The 18353-nt window shown below is 46.6% G+C and overlaps 2 protein-coding genes and 1 non-coding gene across 8 annotated transcripts in view; 2 read left to right on the top strand and 1 right to left on the bottom strand.

Moving 5' to 3' along the window:
• Positions 1 to 2514, bottom strand: part of Rnf115 (ring finger protein 115) — a 68896-nt gene extending 66382 nt beyond the window's left edge. The window contains exon 1 of the mRNA XM_036190000.1: positions 2130 to 2514. Coding sequence (XP_036045893.1) covers positions 2130 to 2231 — 102 coding nt within the window. The 5' untranslated portion in view covers positions 2232 to 2514. The remainder of the gene's footprint in view (positions 1 to 2129) is intronic.
• Positions 1958 to 18268, top strand: Polr3c (RNA polymerase III subunit C). 6 transcript variants are annotated; one of them, XM_036189994.1, is made up of 16 exons: positions 1958 to 2714; positions 3246 to 3295; positions 4495 to 4661; positions 5683 to 5938; positions 6035 to 6220; positions 7557 to 7642; positions 10427 to 10531; positions 10642 to 10734; positions 12561 to 12641; positions 12858 to 12909; positions 13820 to 13880; positions 14243 to 14393; positions 15618 to 15719; positions 15839 to 15888; positions 16409 to 16558; positions 17964 to 18268. In XM_036189994.1, exons 3-16 carry the CDS (start codon positions 4515 to 4517, stop codon positions 18043 to 18045), a joined length of 1602 nt encoding a protein of 533 aa, XP_036045887.1. In that variant the 5' UTR covers positions 1958 to 2714; positions 3246 to 3295; positions 4495 to 4514; the 3' UTR covers positions 18046 to 18268. The 6 variants fall into 6 exon arrangements, with proteins under 6 accessions (XP_036045887.1, XP_036045886.1, XP_036045890.1 ...); XM_036189996.1 differs by lacking the exon at positions 1958 to 2714 and adding an exon at positions 2722 to 2924; XM_036189993.1 differs by lacking the exon at positions 3246 to 3295 and having other exon boundaries at positions 1959 to 2714.
• LOC118586456 lies at positions 5330 to 5465 on the top strand. Its single transcript, XR_004945341.1, has one exon. It is a non-coding gene; the product is annotated as a small nucleolar RNA SNORA5 (small nucleolar RNA).
• Positions 18269 to 18353: the final 85 nt, after the last annotated feature.

The raw sequence follows: 18353 nt of genomic DNA, 5'->3' as shown, positions 1-18353 counted from the left end.
CTTGCCTGGTGTATATAAAGGCCTGCTTCAATCCTCAAGACCACGACGCACTTTCGTTTATCTAAGTAGACTGCAAGAAAACCACTTAACTCCTTCTCAGAACCTGTTCCCATCCTTAAGCAATGCCTGATGACTGCTAATTTTTCCATGTTTGCCTTGTCTTCCTTAAGAACAAGAACCACATATGCTTTCACCTCACCTCTAGGGCATCCATCCTGTCTGTACACTGACAGCATTTGGTTATATTAAACATTGATAAGCTTCAATTTACAAGTCAGGCCTGACAAACAATAAATCAGAGTAAAAAGACCAACAAAGATCATCCATGCATCTAACTAAGGCTTAGGAAAAATACCTAGAAAGCTTTCAAATCATCCCTTTGAAACAAAGACTTCAGGTAATCAAAAGAAAAAGACATTTAGAGTATGTGTTCTCACTCTGAAAGGCAAATCGGTGAATGCTCACTTACACATCCAAAGGCTAAAGCTGTAATGTTTTAACAAGGCATCAATCACTTTCAATGACATGTCACCAGTGTTACACACAGTGGCTGAATTCCATACTCCCGCTCTGTAGTGAGAGTTCTAGTATCTTCTGGAAAAAATAAGATAGACATTCTTTCCCAAACTGAAACATGGTAGACAGCTCATCAGCATACAGTGAAGACAGACAGTAACTGAAACCAGTGCTGTGAGATGAAGCTAATTATGAAGCTGGAGGTGGAACAAACAGAAAAGGAAATGTCTTAGCTGCCTCAACAGCACAACTTTTAACTGAAGTCCTTAGTCACTGGACTCCATTTGTGCTTCTAAAAAATAAGACAGAAACACAAACTTAGTAGGCCTACTCCTAAGAGTGCATTCAAAGCCAGGTGCAGTGGTACACCACTAATCCCAGCACTCGGGAAGCAGAGGCAGGCGGATCCCTGTGAATTCGAGGTCAGCTGGTCTGAATAGAGTTCCAGGACTACATGGTAAGACCCTGATGCAAAAAGCAAACAAACAGAAAAAGTGTGTTCAAGATACCATAAATATAAAATAAACTATAACACAGCCACCCGTTTTAAGAAGGAACCTCGACACCACCACCACCACCCTCCAAGAAAAAGAACTGTAACTGGACAAAGACAATTAGTCAGATGTATGACTAACATTCACCTTGCCAGTCTCTCCACAGCAACTACAATCCAACCCAAAGGAGCTTCTGGTTTGGGGTTGCTCCCACTGGCTAGCATGCTGCAGAAGCGTTTTCCTCTCTTCCTATTGGCTTTCTATTGGCTGACAGCCTGGCAGAAACGAGTGAGAACCAATTTTATAGCAGAGGAAAGGCAGTCCCCAACACTGTGTCCTGGTTTTTTGTTTGTTTGTTTTGCTTGTTTGTTTGTTTTCTGAACAGAAAGAATGAAGGGGTGGGCTTGGAAAGTGGAGCTAAAGACACTGACAGCGTGACATCTAAAATAAACTAAGTTGAAACAGTACGTCCTGCTTTCTTCCTAAAGCCATTTCCTTCAATAGCAACAGAGAGCGCAGCCGGTCTGCAAGTCATTAGCACACGGCTGTTTTCACTTTCACAAGAACCCAGGACCCACTGAAGAACAACATCTCCCTCTTCCCTGTCACCTTCCAAACCTCCTCTTTCCCCGCTTCAACACAACCTACTGGGGAGTCCTCGGCAATCCGCTATTTGGTCTCACTGAGGATGCGGAAGGGGGAGGATCCGGTTGAGAAGTGTGGGGGGGGGGAGAGGAAGGTGAGCCGCAACCGCGAAAAAGAGTACGCGGGGGATAGGTCACCGCGGAAAGGAGACAAGGAGGAGTCCTGCAAGCAAACTGAGCGGAGACTTAGCGGAGAATTCACCGAGGAAGACAAAAAGGGGGGGGGGGGGCAAGAGCGGAAGCGAGAAGAGGGGCAGGTTGGACGCGCCGCGGAAATGCGGGCGAGGCAGGAGTGACCGACCCGGGCCCTGACGCCTAGCCTTCGCTGCCAGTGCCAGGGGACGGCGGGCAGCAGGTGCCGAGGACACCGGTGTCAGGGGAATCAGGGGTGTGCAGGCAGCTTAAGACCCAGTTTCCAGCCTTCGTGGCCAGGCACCTACGCGGCGCCCGAGGGCGGGACCCACGGGGCTCTTACCGGTAGTTTGGGGCTGACCTCGCCCTTACAAAAGTGGCAGAAGAAACGGTGCGCGGCGACAGCGGAGCCCGCGTCCGCCCCCGCCGCCGAGGCCTCCGCCATGTTTCGCCTCCGCCGCGGATGTCCGAAAGGGCGGCCGGCGGTCCCTCCCCAGGCCGCTACCTCCTGGGCTGCGGTCGCCGCCGCCGCCGCCGCCGCCGCTGCCGCCGTCGCCGCCTCCTCTGTGCGGCCGGCCGCTCCTGGACCCGCAAGGGTCACGTGAGCCCGCCCGGCCCCGAGAGGCCCGCCCGCCAGCGGCCGCGCGACCCGAGGCCCGCCTCCCGGCACCAAAGGCAGAGGAGGGACCGCCCGCCAGCACCTCAGACAGCCCCTGGCCGGTCCTCCAGCCTTCCACCGAGAGGAAAGAAAGAGCGTCCTCCGGAAACCACCGACACTGCCGGCTAGAGCGGTCCGTGCTCTGACCCTTTCCGCGTCCGCCCGGATGGCGCTCTACTTTGGAGACGGGGTGGTGGGCTGCCCCTGAGTTTAGGCTGCTGGTCTCCGGAGGATAACATTTGGAGCTTCTAAATTAGCACTGACCCTGAGGTTAGTGAAAAAACGCCACCGGAATGTGGAGGCCCCGAGTCAGGGCCAAGAAACGAAGTCCGGAACAGGAACTTGCATGAAGGGAAAGGAGCCAGGCGCCTTGGAAATGCTTTTCAAGGATGGCAACCTTTCTAGGGATGTTTCTCCAAAGACGGGTGGATACATGAAATAGTCTCCCCTGCGACAACTTGGCAAGAGGGACAAAGAGAGGTACTAAAGCGCTGGAGAAATAGATGAATAATGGCAGGTATAGCTTGTGATAGGGAGGTAATTTATACATCAACTACATCCATTTCTGCTTGTTTCCCATTTATCAAGGTAGAAATTTAATATGGTTCTGCGGGGAACATTACTCCTCTTCCTAACTGAAACATCCTGTTGAGAAAGAAGCTCCTCTGTACTTCCTCGCTTCTAAATTGTGGTTTATGGCTTGGGAATGATACTTTGTACTCCCACAGAGCCGTGAACCTTAGTTATTTGTATCTATGACAGATTGCAAGTCATTTACATATCCCCCCCTCGTTTTTTTAGAGGTCTCACAATCTGGACCGAGTTTGCTTCGTATTTACTATGTAGCCCAGGTGAGCTTTGAATTTATGACAATCCTCCTGCTTTAGTGGTGGGATTACAAATGTGAGTCACCACCCCCAGATAAATCCAGTCTTTAAAGATAAGAATATTGAAACCACATATAAAACACTAAAAATAAATAGGACTTTTTTTGACAGGGTCTCGTGTAGCCAGGCCGGCCTTGAACTCAATGTGTAACCTTGAACCCCTGACCTACCTCCACCTCTCGAATGCTAGAACTACAGGCATGCACCACCATACCTAGATTTAGAAAATATATTTGATGTCTATTTTTCCAGTCTTTTGTTTTGATGAGTGAGTGTCTCACCCACCAGAGTCTCTCTGTCTAACACAGACTGGCTTGTACCCCAGGTTGGCCTAGAACTATTGATTTTTGTTTGTTTGTTTTGTTTGTTTTTGTTTTTGTGTTTTTCAAGACAGGGTTCCTCTGTGTAGCTTTGGGCCTTTCCTGGAACTGGCTTTGGAGACCAGGCTGACCTCGAACTCACAGAGATCCGCCTGGCTCTGCCTCCCGAGTGCTGGGATTAAAGGCGTGGGCCACCACCACCCGGCTATTGATTCTTTTGATTCTGCCTCCTGGATGCTAGAATTACAGGCGGGGTACACCATCATACCCAGCCACTGCAATTTCTTCTGTTACAACACATTACAATTTTATGCTAGTTATATTGTGCAAAGTCATTTTAAATATTTGCATAATGTGTGCTCATATTTGATTATACAATAATATATTGATAGATGGTGGGCTGTTTTAGTATGTCTGTGCCAGTATTATGAAGAGAACTAATGGCATGGTTTTTTATTATTATTATTTCCTTGGAACAGAGGATCCCAAATTAAAGTATTAAAGCAAATATATGCAAGATTTTAAGTTTTGGGTTTTTGGTTTATTTTGTTTTGCTTTGTTTAGTTTTTTGTTTTTGTTTTTTGTTTTTTGGTTTTGTTTTTTGTTTTTTGGTTTTTGTTTTTCGAGACAGGGTTTCCCTGTGTAGCTTTGCGCCTTTCCTGGAACTCACTTGGTAGACCAGGCTGGCCTCAAACTCACAGAGATCCACCTGCCTCTGCCTCCAAGTGCTGGGATTAAAGGCGTGCCACCACCGCCCAGCTGATTTTAAGATTTTGATATGTATTGTCAAGTTGCCCTCCAGAAGAAAAAAAAAATGTGAATTATATTGTTGTTCTTTCCCAGTTCTGAGGCTCTCGGGCACAATGACTCAAGCAGAGATTAAACTGTGCTCTCTATTGCTGCAAGAGCATTTTGGTGAGATTGTAGAAAAAATTGGCGTCCACCTAATCAGAACCGGCAGCCAGCCTCTTAGGGTAATTGCCCATGACACAGGAACATCACTGGACCAGGTATGTTTAGGTGATACCAGTTTGCTCTCTTTAACTTCTTCATTTCCTTCAGCCACTTTTCAGCAGTGATACTCCTTCCCCTAGAGAATAGAAATAAAGCAAGCCTGCCCTGTGATCAGAATCACTAGGGGGTGGGGTGGGGGTGTGGTGGTGTACTTAGGCCCCAGAACACTGCTTCTCAGAGTGTTCCTAGCTCATCTTGGTTGTGTAAGTGATCTTTGTTGTTCCCCTACCTCACTCCTTTATTCACAGGAAGCCTTCTAATCTAGTACTGCCTTTCAGGAATAAAAGTGACAGGAAAAGGGGTCAATTGTGGTGTGAAAGATATCTGTCATGATCCTGCCTGAGGGTATAGCTCAGTTGACTACGTAGCATGTAAGATCTCCTGGTTTGCTCTCCCAGCACTTCATAAAACTGGGTGTGGTGATTTATGTTTATGATTCTAGCACTTGAGAGGAGGAAACTCAGAAATTCAAGGTCAACCTCAACTAGATAACAAGTATAAGGCTACCTTGGACTCCATGAGACCCTGATCCAAAACAGAAAACTAGAAGATAGACAGAGATCAAGGATAATATGGCCATTATAGCAAGGAATTCTCTTGATTTCTCCCATTGACATGTGATTCTCATTAACTACACTCATACAAAGAGGAGTAAGATTCCATGTGCAGTCAAGTCAAATTCAGTCCCTGTCCCGTCATGGCAGGAACTGGCCCAGATGGCTGCCACAACAGATTCTGCTGCTCATGGGCCCTGGGTCCCCTGTCCTGGGACCTGGGGATAAGTTTGGCTGCAGACATTGTACTGTAGACACAGGAGTCCTTGGGGCAGACAAGAGGCAGGTCCTGCTCAGATGGGCCTGTGTTGATTCAACACAGACCTGGTTGCTTTTAAAACGATTCAGAAGACTCTTGGCTAGTTTTCTGACGGTTACTAAGCTGTCAGGGGTGGGCGGTATTCAGCAGTAATGAGCTACATTGCTCCAGGTCTTTCTTCTCTTTCTTTCGGGTCCCGTCTAGGTGAAGAAGGCCCTTTGTGTCCTCATCCACCATAACCTGGTGATCTATCATGTCCATAAACGTGGTGTGGTGGAGTATGAAGCCCAGTGCAGCCGAGTATTGCGGATGCTTAGGTATCCCCGGTACATCTATACCACCAAAACGCTGTACAGTGACAGTGGCGAGCTGATTGTTGAGGAGCTCCTGTTGAATGGCAAGATGACAATGTCAGCTGTTGTGAAGAAAGTAGCGGACCGACTCACAGAGACCATGGAGGGTCAGTACTGGACCTACAGCTCTCAGCAAAAGCCTAGATTGTCTGCTCTCCCTTTCCTTAGGCCATCTCACCTGCCTCTTTCCTCCTGTGGTACAGATGGCAAGACCATGGACTATGCTGAGGTCTCAAATGCGTTTGTGCGACTGGCAGATACTCACTTTGTACAGCGCTGTCCCCTGGTTCCTGACACTGACAGTTCTGACCCTGGGCCACCGCCACCTGCCCCGACCCTTGTCATTAATGAAAAGGACATGTACCTAGTTCCTAAGCTGAGCTTGATAGGTAAGGAGTTTTCATCCTGAAACTGTGATTTGCCCTAATTGTGGATTCCTCTTCACTGATTGTTACGTGAAGGAACTTCTGATTGTTTACCAGTTACTTGCTTGTGCCTGCCAGTCACTGTAGTATGTAATGATGGAAAACCATGATCGCTTCCCAGCAGACATTGTCACAGACATGTTACACACTCTGACAAGGACTGTGGAGGAGCTAGGAACGGAGGAATGGATTTATGCAGTGGGTGAAGGCTCACGTTTTCCTGAGAAAGGGGAATTTGATCTGGAACTTGATGAAGAAGTAGGACCTACCCAGTGAGGTGATAGAAGATGGGTGTTTTGAAGACTAGTGTGTAGTAAGAAAAATCAGAGAAAGTGAAAGGTCAGTGTAGAAGCTAGGCGAGCCAGGTCCAGAGAAGCCTGAGAGAAGGCCAGAGAGTGGAGGACTCGATTAACAAGGCATTGTGGAGTCTGTTCTTTAACCTAAGCGCAGAGGGAGGCGTGACATGATCTGACTCACACTGTACATTGTCTGATAAAGGCTGGAAGGATAGGGCAAGGGGAAACAGAGACAGACTAGTGAGAAGTAGATGTAAAAGCAGTAAGAAGACCAGTGTCAAGAATGGCATCTGTGTCTGATGGTGCCATTCACTGAGAGGAAGTGTAGGAGGAGCAGCAGTTTGACTATGAATTTTCTTTTTTTTTTTTGGGGGGGGGTCTTTTCTTTTTTTTGAATAATTTATTTTTATTTTATGCACATGTATGTGTTTGAGGGTGTTAGATCCCCTGGAACCGAAGTTACAGACAATTGTGTGCTGCCATATGGGAGCTGGGAGTTGAACCCAGGTCCTCTGGAAGAACAGCCAGTGCTCTTAACCACTGAGCCAGTGCTCTGCAGTCCCAGATTTTCTTTTCCTCTCTCTCCCTCTCTCTCTCTCTCTCTCTGTCTCTGTCTCTGTCTCTCTCTCTCTGTGTCTGTTTTGTTTTGGTTTTTTTTGTTTTTGGTTTTGGATTTTTGTTTTTGGTTTTTTTTCAAGAGAGGTTCTCACTATGTAGCTCTGGCTGTCCTGGAACTCATTCTGTAGACCAGGCTGGTCTGGAACTCAGAGATCCACTTGCCTCTGCCTCCCCAGTGCTGGGATTACCCAACTTCAAGACTATGGATTTGTTTGAACATACTGAGTTTTAGATGATCCCCTCACTGACTTGTTTTTATAGCTCCTCAGCCTCCTACACAGCTCTAACTTGAGGCAGCTACAAATATCTCGGGATGAAGAGGCACCGGCTTCGTTTCCTGTCACCATATGATACATAGTCTAACTGTTCAATGTTTTATTGGACAGGAAAAGGTAAAAGGAGGCGATCATCTGACGAGGATGCTGCTGGAGAGCCCAAGGCCAAGAAACCAAAATACACAGATCACAAAGAGGTAATGGGGCTTCCTGATTAGCAGTCAGAGCAGCCCAGAGATAGCCCTCAGATAACGAGCTCTAACAGAACCTAAATGTTCTAGTTAAGAAGGAGTAGGATTATGAACGTCAGTAAATGTTGGTCAGGAATAGACCTGTAGAAACGAATGCTATTACTATCTCTGCCCACTTCTCCCCTGCCCCCTTTTTACTAAGAACAGGGAGAACTCCTGAGAGTGGGAGGGACTCTGTGGAAGGAATGTTCCATTTCCTTCTGAGGCTTAAGTTATTTCACTGAATAATGGTACTAACTTATGCAAAAGAGGAAGCAGGGCTGGATGTGGTGTTGCATCCCTTTAGTCCCAACATTCAGGATGCAGAGGCAGGAGAATCCCTATGAGTCCAAGGTCAGCCTGATCTACATAGTGAGTTCCAGGCCAGCCAAGGCTACATGGGAGACCTTGTCAAAAAAAAAAAAAAAAAAAAAAAAAAAAAGCTGGACGGTGGTGGTGGTGGTGGTGGTGCACACCTTTAATCCCAACACTGGCTAGCAGAGACAGGAAGATATCTGTGAGTTCAAGGCCAGCCTGGTCTACAGAGCAAGCTCCAAGACAGCCAAGGACACACAGAGAAACCCTGTCTTAGAGATGGGAAACTTTGGCCAGGGGTGTAGCCCAGTTGGTAGATAGCTTGCCTGGTATGCATGAGGACCTGGGTTTGATTCTCCAGTACCAAATAAAGCCAGAAGTGGTACCCAGTGTGATAACCCATGCCTTTAATTGCAGCACTTGGAAGGCAGAGACTAGCAGATCCTCTAGCAATCCCTGCCTTATTCCTCTGGAGCACATTCTCTCCCTGAACCTGGATATTGGGGGATGGGCTTTTTTGTTTTCTTGGCCTTCAAGCCCCAACAATCCTTTTCCCTTACAGTGCTGAAATCAGGCACCTATGATCCTGTCTAGCTTGTTATGTGGGTGCTGAGATTCAAACTCGGGTCCTTACGGTTGTACAACACTGCTGTTCTCTACTGAGCCCTCTCTCCGGCCCCCAGGCCCACGTCTCCTCTCAGCACTTCTCCAGAACTCTCTTCAGTGGTTTCCCTTCTTGCATTCTTACCCGTTTGGTGGTCAAATTACTTTTTAGCTAGATGTAGTGGTAAATGCCTGTAATCCTAACACTTGGGAGGTAGAGACAGGAAGATTCAGAGTTGATGGTCACTCTCAATTATGTGGTAAGTTTGATGCTAACCTGAGCTACATGCGACTCTGTCTAAAAAGAAAAAGTCAAGCTAAGGACTATTAAAATCTGCAAATGTGATCTACAATATTAATCTTCAGGCTATGAATATGGCCCAACCCAAAATCACAGGAGCATCCCTGAGGCTCACCAGCCATCTGCCTCAAAAAGTAAAAAAAAGTAGATGTCTATGGTCTAGAAAGAAGTCTTCATAGTTAAGAGTACCTTTTACTCTTCCAGAAGACCAGAGCTTGATTTTTAGCACCATGTCTGTAATTCCAGCTCCAAGAGATCAGCACTGTCTGCCACCCCCCACCCCCCCCGCCCCCCCACCCCCCCCCCACACACACACACGGCAGACGCACATACACAACGTGGACTGAAGAAATCTTGAGGGGCTAGAGAGATAGTTCAGCAGTTAAGGACACTTGCTCTTGCAGAGGACCCAGGTTTAGTTCCCAGTACCCACATAGCAGCTTAAAACTATCTGTATGTAACTCAGTCCCAGGGGATCTATATCGTCTCCTGGATTTCACAGGTACCAGGCATGCACTTGGTACAGATACATACATACATGTAGACAACCACACATACACATAAAATCAAAATAAACTTTTTTTTTCTTTTTTCTTTTTTTTTTTTTCTTTGTAAGAAAGACAGTTTGCCAGGCATGGTGGCGCATGCCTTTAACCTCAGCACTCAGGAGACAGAGACGGGCAGATCTCTGTGAGTTTAAGGCTATCCTGGTCTACATAGTAAGTTTCAGGACAGCCAGGGCTATGTAGAGAGACTGTCTCAGATTAAAAAGTGGACATTTAGCCGAGTGTGGTATCACAAAGCTCTAGCCCCTGTACTTAGGAGGTAAGTTGAAAAAATGTCCAATTATGCCATATACTTCAAAAACGTCAAAGAAGATCAGGACTGGGAAGTATGTTCTGAGCTTAGCCACAGGAGGTCCTCGGACCGCGGTGGGACTGGAATGCCAGTGACTGGAATTTCAGACAGATGTGGAGAAGGCTGAGTAAGCCAGAGGGGAGTACAGCTGGGATGGCCGGCTGTGGCCCAAGGGAAGGAAGAAGGAAGGGGGCAGGCCTGGGGTTGGAGGGGTTCTCTAGAGACCTGAGTAGGGTCAAAGCTGGTGAGAAGAAAGCAACACGGGGAAGCTGCCGGTTTAGAGGACAGGAACAAACCCAGTGAGGGGACACCGTCTGAGGAAGAGGACGAGCATTTTCTGGGAGAGAGGGAAGAAGAAAAGGAGATGGGAAGATGTTTGCACAAAGTTGTGTGAGTTCTGGCTTGTGTGTCCCCGGTGAAATGAGGAGGAGGTCACCTGCAGAGAGAGTCAGGGAGGTGACCCGTGAGAGACTTGAGGGAACAGAGGAGGTTAACAGGAGGAGGAAGGTGAGTTCAGAGAACCTGAAGCTAGAATCTGTCGGGACACATTGGTCCGCTCTTGAACTCCCTTTCTCCAGCCCGTTTAATTGCCTCAGTGTATGGAGACCAATGGGACAGTCAGGTCTCCCGGCTCCTGCACTGGACCCAGTGTTTCTCTGACCATCCTCTCTCAGCCCACTCCAGATGACGGGATTTATTGGCAAGTCCACCTTGACAGGTTCCACCAGCACTTCCGAGACCAAGCAATCGTGAGCGCAGTCGCAAACCGAATGGACCAGGTAATGTCCATGTGGGTCAGCCAGTGCTGAGCAAGGGGTAAGGTCGATCATTCAGCTGCTTGTCAGATGAGGTGGCAAAGGTGGATTCTGACTTCTAGTTTATTTTTCAGACAAGCAGCGAGATTGTGCGGACAATGCTCCGGATGAGTGAGGTTACCACCCCCTCTGGTGCTCCGTTTACCCAACCACTGTCCTCCAATGAGGTGTGCTTCAGTTTTCCTTTCGTGGGTTTTGTTTTGCTGTGATTGGGGTTTTGTTTTGTTTTGGCCTTTCTATGTAGCCCTGGCTGTCCTGGCACTTCCTGTGTTGCCCTGCTGTCCTTGAAATCACAGCTATCCACCTGCCTCTGCTCCCCAGTGCTGAGCTTAGAGGTCTGCACCACCTCTCTTAGTTAGCTTCCTGTTTTTGTGCTAGCTTTCTGATCCATGTAGGTGTCATACCAGTTAACAGACAGAGTTTGTAGGGTTATGTTGATTGTTGATGCCTGTGCCTTGGGGGGAAAGGGAGTTTCTGTTGTTTGGAATGGGGCAAGGATTTCTCCGAAATGGTAAGCACTGAAATGTTTGGCCACTTAGGATCCAGCTTTTTTTTTTTTTTTTTTTTCACCTTTCCTGGAACTCACTTGGTAGCACAGGCTGGCCTTGAACTCACAGAGATCCACCGAGTGCTGGGATTAAAGGCGTGCACCACCACCACCTGGCCTTGTTTTTTTTAAATGTTAAGCCTTGGGGGCTGGAGAGATGGCTCAGTGGTTGAGAGCACTGGCTGCTCTTCCAGAGGACCCAGGATGAATTCTCAGCACACACAAGGCAGCTCACAACAGTCTATAACTCCAATTCAAAGGGATCTTACTTACTCCCTCTTCTGGCTTCCTTGGGCCTTGCACACACACGATATATGCATGCAGGCAAAACATATACACATAGAGAAATTTTTAAATAAAACCAGGCGTGGTGGCACACTCCTTTAATCCCAGCACTCAGGAGGCAGAGGAAGGTGGATCTCTGAGTTCAAGGCCAACATGATCTACAAAGGAAGTTCTAGGATAGCCAGGGCTACACAGAGAAACCCTGTCTCTAAATAAATAAATAAATCTAAAAAAATTGTTAAGCCATTATTATAGTGAAATATCTGTCAAGTACAACTTATTTCTAATTGCTTTATGACTCTAGCAGCCAGGTATGCAGGCACATGCCTGACTCCTACCTATTCAGAAGGCTGCTGAGCATTGCTGGAGCTGAGGAATTCAAAGCTAGGCTGGACAGCAGCAGTGAAGGCTACCTTACAACATATACATATGGATTCTGATGAAAGCCTTAGCATTTGAAACATTACATTTCTATTACTTTTATAATTATACTTACTTAAATGTTGTTACTATACTTTATATTGTTTCTAAGTTTTTTGTAGTTGGTTGATTTGTTTAAGACAGAGTCTCTGCTGACCTGGCACTTGCTCTGTAGACCAGGCTGGCCTCTGTCTCCCTAGTGCTATGATTAAAGGCCCTACTTTCTGAGTTCTTGATCCCTGTAAATTTCATGAGTTTCTTGAGACTTATTAGTTTTAGCTTCCAGAGTCAGGAGCCTCCTTCCAGAATAGGTTTAACCTTGGAGGCTGCAGGTACTCAACAACCCAGAGTCTTCCTGACCCAGCCTCTGGGATAGCTGATATTAATTACAGGCATATACCACCGTATTTGGTTGTAGTTGAATTACTTATCACTGGATATTTGGGTTGTTTCTTACTTTACTCTGTTTATGTCAGGTCTGACTATGTAGCACTGGGTGTTTAGAACCTGCTCTGTAGACCAGGCTCCAGATTCAGAGATCCGCCTGCCTCTGCCTCCCAAGTTCTGGATTAAAGGCCTGGGTCCCTCTTGGCCTTTGTTTTACTCTTATAAGCAATGATATATGAATATTTTTAGGCATTTTTATGTTTTTGAAACTTGAAATTAGGACATCTGGTTTCAGTCATGTTAACAGTTCTGCATTCCCAGGCCCCAGTTCCAACATCCCCTTCTGTTCCACAGATCTTCAGGTCGCTGCCTGTTGGCTATAACATCTCTAAGCAAGTCCTCGATCAGTACCTCACGCTGCTGGCAGATGACCCAGTAAGTCTCCCCACCCCCTTGGTCTGTTTATAATTTATCTCTGCCACTAAGTCCTAATATTCTCCTATAGCCTTCTGGTCTACTTGGCCATCCCAGACAAAGTCCCATCATCCAGCAGGAGCTGCCTGCTTCAGACTCTTGGCCAGATTTGCTCCATGGGAAACAGCATTGTTGGACTTGACATTCAGTTAACACCATTCACTCTCTCTTTACCAGCTAGAATTTATTGGGAAGTCTGGCGACAGTGGAGGAGGAATGTATGTCATCAGTATCCTTCCTAGTTGTTCTGTCAAGACCCCTGAGTTAGGAGAAGCAGAAGGGTGATCTTGGAAAGATTGTTTTGTTGTTGAAACAGTCTCATGTAACCCAGGCTGGTCTTGAACTCACTGTATAGCCTAGATGTTAGCACTGAACCCGCAATCCTCCTGCCTCCACCTCCCAAGTGCTAGGATTAGAGGCATGTGCCACCACAGTAAAGGATTTTGTCAGTGCCTAATATACTAAACAAGGTCAAAAACTGAAACAACTTTATCAGTTTTTCTGTGAATTTTCAGTGAGTTACATTAACGAAAATAAAGAGAGCCTGGGGCTGTCATTGCTCCGTAGCACCTCACTCACCATTGTGCAAGGCGCTGGGCCAGATCGCCAGCACTGCAGCAGAGAGAGGAGGAAGGTGGTAGAGGCGAGGCAGAGAGCTGGGGTGGGAGGAGTTGGGGAAAGCGAGATAATGGCAAATGCTTACAGTCGGAGCAGGTTGGAGCCTGAGGCAGAGAGTCGAATATTCAAAGTCAGTCTGGGCTACATAGCAAGACCCTGTCTCAAAAGAAAAAAAGAGGGGCTGGAGAGATGGCTCAGTGGTTAATAGCACTGGCTGCTCTTCCAGGGGACCCAGGTTAATTCCCAGCACCCACATGGCAGCTGACAACTGTCTGTAACTCCAAGATCTGACACCCTCACAAATACAGGCAAAACACCAATGCACATAAAATAAAAATAAAAAATAAGTTTACTTAAGCAAAACCCTTACAAATGTTAATATGCTTATATATCATACATACACAAAATGTGAAAAGCAAAATATTTAATTTTTAGTTATAAATTGGGATTTTAGTCATGAAACTAAGGTCATAATGATGAGGCCAAAACATTACTGACTGCCCTTAATCCTCTCCATCAAGACCTCCATAAAGCATTAGCATCCCTAGCCACTGCAACTCTGGAGTCTGTCATCCAGGAGAGGTAAGAGGGTCACTGATTGGGGTTGGCCTCAGACACTTCCTATCCACACCCCATTGAACAGGCAATTGGTTTTTATGGCATACCCTGCCACACTTGGTTCCAGGAGAACTATTCTTCCCCGTAGAGCTAAATCCTAGCTAGGCAGATGAACCAGCCACCCTAAAGCTCTGTAATACAAGAACTGTGGCACTCCAAGGAGTCGCCATTTGGTGACAAGCTATGATTAACAGTGCCGTCACCAACTTCTGGGCTCTGAAGGAACTCCGATTGCTGCTCCTCTCTGCTCGGCCACATAGGGAGTGGTTTGTTCACACTCTGAGACTAGGGGCTAAAGTACCTCGTGCTGCTCTGTCCTTTCCCAGATTCGGGTCTCGCTGTGCCAGAATATTCCGTCTGGTATTGCAGAAGAAACACCTGGAGCAGAAGCAGGTGGAGGACTTTGCAATGATTCCTGCAAAGGAGGCAAAGGATATGCTGTATAAGATGCTCTCAGAAAACTTCATATCACTCCAGGTAGCCACCCACAGCTTTATAGCTGCCGAACAGCAAGCTGGCTGCAACAGGAGAAACTCCTGGGGAAGTTACCCTGGGTCCACAGAGACATACTACAGCCACTTCTGAAACAGAGAAGAAAGATTAACGCAGACAGCAAACCATGAAGGGTCATGTAGAGTTTAACTGGCCTAGTAAGAGACAGACAACACACCGTGAAATCAGCTCACAATTCTTAACTTTCCTGCCCTTTCCAGCCCCAAACCTGTAATTCCTGACCTGAGAGCCTTAAACCCTTAATAGAGTCACTCATTCAGTATATCTTGGATCCTTGTAAAACTTTATTGGGGACCCTTTGAGGAAGCAAGTTGGATGGATTTTGGAATCAGTTCACCAAGCAAGTCAACTACCATCATTTTCATATCTGTAAAATGGTGGTGGGCTGTGGGAGTCTATGGGAGACCAGCTCCAACCAGCTCCCACCTTTTGAAGGGTTCTTGGGTGGAGGAGAGAGGAATGGGGGAGTATTAGGGAGAAAGACAGACCTAGATGATGGGGAGAAAGACAGAGATGCAGGATAGGAGGGCTTGAGTCAATACCCAGCAGCCCCGAGCTTTATTCAAAAGGGGTTTTTATAACATGCTGAGGGGAGAGGTAAAAGACCTCCTCCTTACAAGATCAAAGCACACCATACAGCCAAGTGTAGACCCTTACAAACACCTGGTAACCATGCCCATGGCCATGGCCAAATCATCTCCATGTGCAGCCCTGCTGGGTAAAGCAAACTCAGATTCTCTGACCTTGAGGAATTTGGGCGCCCACGGTAGTTGATGATATAAGAGCAGTGTGGTTTGGACCAACTGTGGTAGTGTGTACCTATAATCCCAGCACTACATAAGGCTGGAGGATTAAAAATTTGAGGCCAGCATAGACTACATAGTATCACACTGTCTCAATTATTAATAAATAAGGTCTATTATGAAAATCAAATGCAATCCACCTGGCATGTGTAGAGTTTACTCAGTAAATATTAATTGTCTGCCCTTTCATTCAGAATGCGGTAGAAAAAATGGAAAGCCAGGCAGCCTGCTTCACGTGGCTGATTATGTCATAGACATAATCACTACTGATTGGCTAGGAAAGTAAGAAGTATCAGTAAACATGAGGGCTGACCCTGCCAGATGGATGGGTGTTTACTTCGCCATTTCCAAAGAACAATTTCTCTTTATTTCTGCGGACCAACAGGAAATTCCAAAAACACCAGACCACGCCCCGTCCAGGACCTTCTATCTGTACACCGTGAATGTGCTCTCGGCTGCCAGGATGTTGCTGCACAGGTGCTACAAGGTGACCAGGCGGGTTTCTCCCCAAGCTCTCACACAGCGGTGCCCTTCCACCTCCCTGGCCCACTCCACGGTACTTCAACAGAACTGTTCACATTTCTAGTCTGTCTTCTCTTTCCTCAGAGCATAGCCAACTTGATAGAAAGACGGCAGTTTGAAACGAAAGAGAACAAGTGAGTGCCTTCTCCAGTGAATTGTTTACATTTCACTCCCCCCCCAGACAGAGCTTGTTTTTTGTACTGTGTTTTCCACTGAACCAATAACTAAACATTTCAAGAATACATGGTGTCAGTTCTCCTGGTAGCTGTGAGCCCCAACACTTTCTCATTTACATTTTTCAAGGTCCAAAGCCTGAGGGAAAACTTGCTCTCGAAATGGCAACAGTAGCCCAAGCCACAGTGTAGTTGCTTTGAGTCCTAGGTTTGGGTTGGCATAATCATGCCTTAGTTTACACTTGTTGACTATACCCCCAATTAAATAATTTTGCAAGTTTATGAGGCATGTGCTTGACCCCAGAGTTGTAAGTGCAACTGAGGGGCAATAAATGCTTCAGGAACAAAGTTATATTTGTGATTAAGTTATGGACAGTGTCTTTAAATGAAACATGGAAAAGAAGGAACTGGGCCTCTGGGCTAGAAGACAAAATGATCTCAGAGTTAAGAAACATACCTTAAAGCTGTGTCTGTCTGCTAGGCGGCTGCTAGAGAAGTCTCAGAGGGTAGAGGCCATCATCGCATCCATGCAGGCCACGGGTGCAGAGGAGGTGCAGCTGCAGGAGATCGAGGAGATGATCACAGCTCCTGAACGGCAGCAGCTGGAGACGCTGAAACGCAACGTTAACAAGTGAGTGGTGGGAGTCCAGACTGGACGATGGTGCCTTTCAGACAGTCGGCCTCACAGCCCACTCTCCAATTCAATGAGCAACCTAAGCACAGCAGCTTCTTTCCTAGCCTAATTAAAAGAATTGAACCTACCAGGGCAAAGTACTGAGCCTGTCTGTTTTTGTAGGCCAGCAGTTCTGAGGCCATCTTGCTTCTTTTCTGTACCCTGTCGTTCTCTGTACTGAGCATTTTACTTCAGCCTCAAGTCTGGCTTTCATCTCGGTCCTTCATCACCTCTTGCTGAGAGAGCTTTACAATAACGTCATCCTGCAAACCACGTGTCACCGTGCTCCTCGTGTGTGTGTGTGTGTGTGTGTGTGTGTGTGTGTGTGTGTGTGTGTGTGTGACTCCAGCCTCAGGTTCACACTTGGATGGCAGGCAGTCTCCTCTCTGGCCCATCTCCCCAACCCTCAGGTTATTTATTGTCTTTACAGTGATTGATAGCATCATTCTCATCGTTGAAATGGTTTATTGGCTTCCTTGCTTGTGCCTAAGGTAGTTCATCCTTTGATTTGGAAGGAGTTACATGCTTTGACTAAAGGTCTCATATAGTCATCCTGGCCTTGACCTGATTCTGTCACTTCCACCATCTCCACCTCCAAAGTGCTGGGATTACAAGTGTATACCACCACACTGGCTGAGATGAGTTATTGATTTATTTTCTACAGTATAAAATCCAAATTCATTGCTGTGCCAGGAGGCCCTTCATAGTTTTATACAGAATAGTCCATCTTCATTTCCTTTTACTTTAACAGGGATTGTGTAAATTTATTACTTCTAGTGATTTTTTTATGGATACCTAGAGACTTCCTATGTCATTTGTGAGTAGTTTTATTTCTTTCTTTTCAATCTGGAAGCATTGTTTGTTGTTGTTGTTGTTGTTTGTTTGTTTTTTACTTGCCTAATTGCCTTGATAGCACCTCCAGAAGAAGGTTGTAAAGGATATCTTGGCTTTGTTCCTGATCTAAGGAAGGAAAGCTGAATTTTTCACCTTTAAGTGTGGAGTTAACTGGTTTTGTTTTCCTTGTTGGTTTTATCAGATGGGGAAAGTGCTTACTCTTCCTGATTAACACAGCTCTCTGCCTCTGTGGTTTTAAAGCACGCGCAGGACCTTCACCTCTGCTCTTGCATAGAAGTGCTGCTCTTTCCCGTGTTTGTAAGTGAAGCTCTAAGGTCTCCCAGGACAGAAGCTGTCTGTGTAGCCCAGCAGCCCCACAGTGCCTGACAAGGGAGAAGGCTCTCCTGGTTCTCTTTCCACACACTGTGATAAACAAGCCAGTCTGCCTGGCCACACCCAGCCGAGCTTCTAATCTTGAATATGCTAATGAGCATTAAGCCCAGGCAAATGCTTTCACTTTTTCACTCAGGTTGGATGCCAGTGAGATCCAGGTAGATGAAACCATCTTCTTGCTGGAGTCATACATCGAGAGCACCATGAAGAGACAGTGACCTAGAAGAAGCAGTCCTGGAATCGAACTCAGGGCTTTCACGGGCTAGTCAGCTACTGTACCATTGAGCGCCATCCCCAACCAGAAACCAGCATCCTTCTCAAAAGATCTAGGAGACAGAAAAAAAGAAGGTGCTTGGATTAATTCTTTGCAATGAGATACGTTGCAGATTCTTTTTAGGTTTTTCAAGACAGTCTCTCTGTGTAGCCCTGGCTGTCCTGGAACTCACTCTGTAGCCCAGACTGGCCTCAAACTCATGGCGATCCACCTGCCTCTCCAAGTGCTGGGATTGAAGATGTGTGCTCCACC

The sequence above is a fragment of the Onychomys torridus genome, chromosome 6 (assembly GCF_903995425.1).
Source record: "Onychomys torridus chromosome 6, mOncTor1.1, whole genome shotgun sequence".
Taxonomy (NCBI): Eukaryota; Metazoa; Chordata; class Mammalia; order Rodentia; family Cricetidae; genus Onychomys; species Onychomys torridus.
This window is presented reverse-complemented; position numbering and strand designations above follow the sequence as displayed.

Coding starts and splice junctions, on each gene's coding strand:
- Polr3c (XM_036189994.1), top strand. CDS start 4,515: ATGACTCAAGCAGAGATTAAACTGTGCTCTCTATTGCTGCAAGAGCAT. Junction 10,735..12,560: donor AACCACTGTCCTCCAATGAG/GTGTGCTTCAGT, acceptor TCTGTTCCACAG/ATCTTCAGGTCGCTGCCTGT. Junction 13,881..14,242: donor GAGTCTGTCATCCAGGAGAG/GTAAGAGGGTCA, acceptor GTCCTTTCCCAG/ATTCGGGTCTCGCTGTGCCA.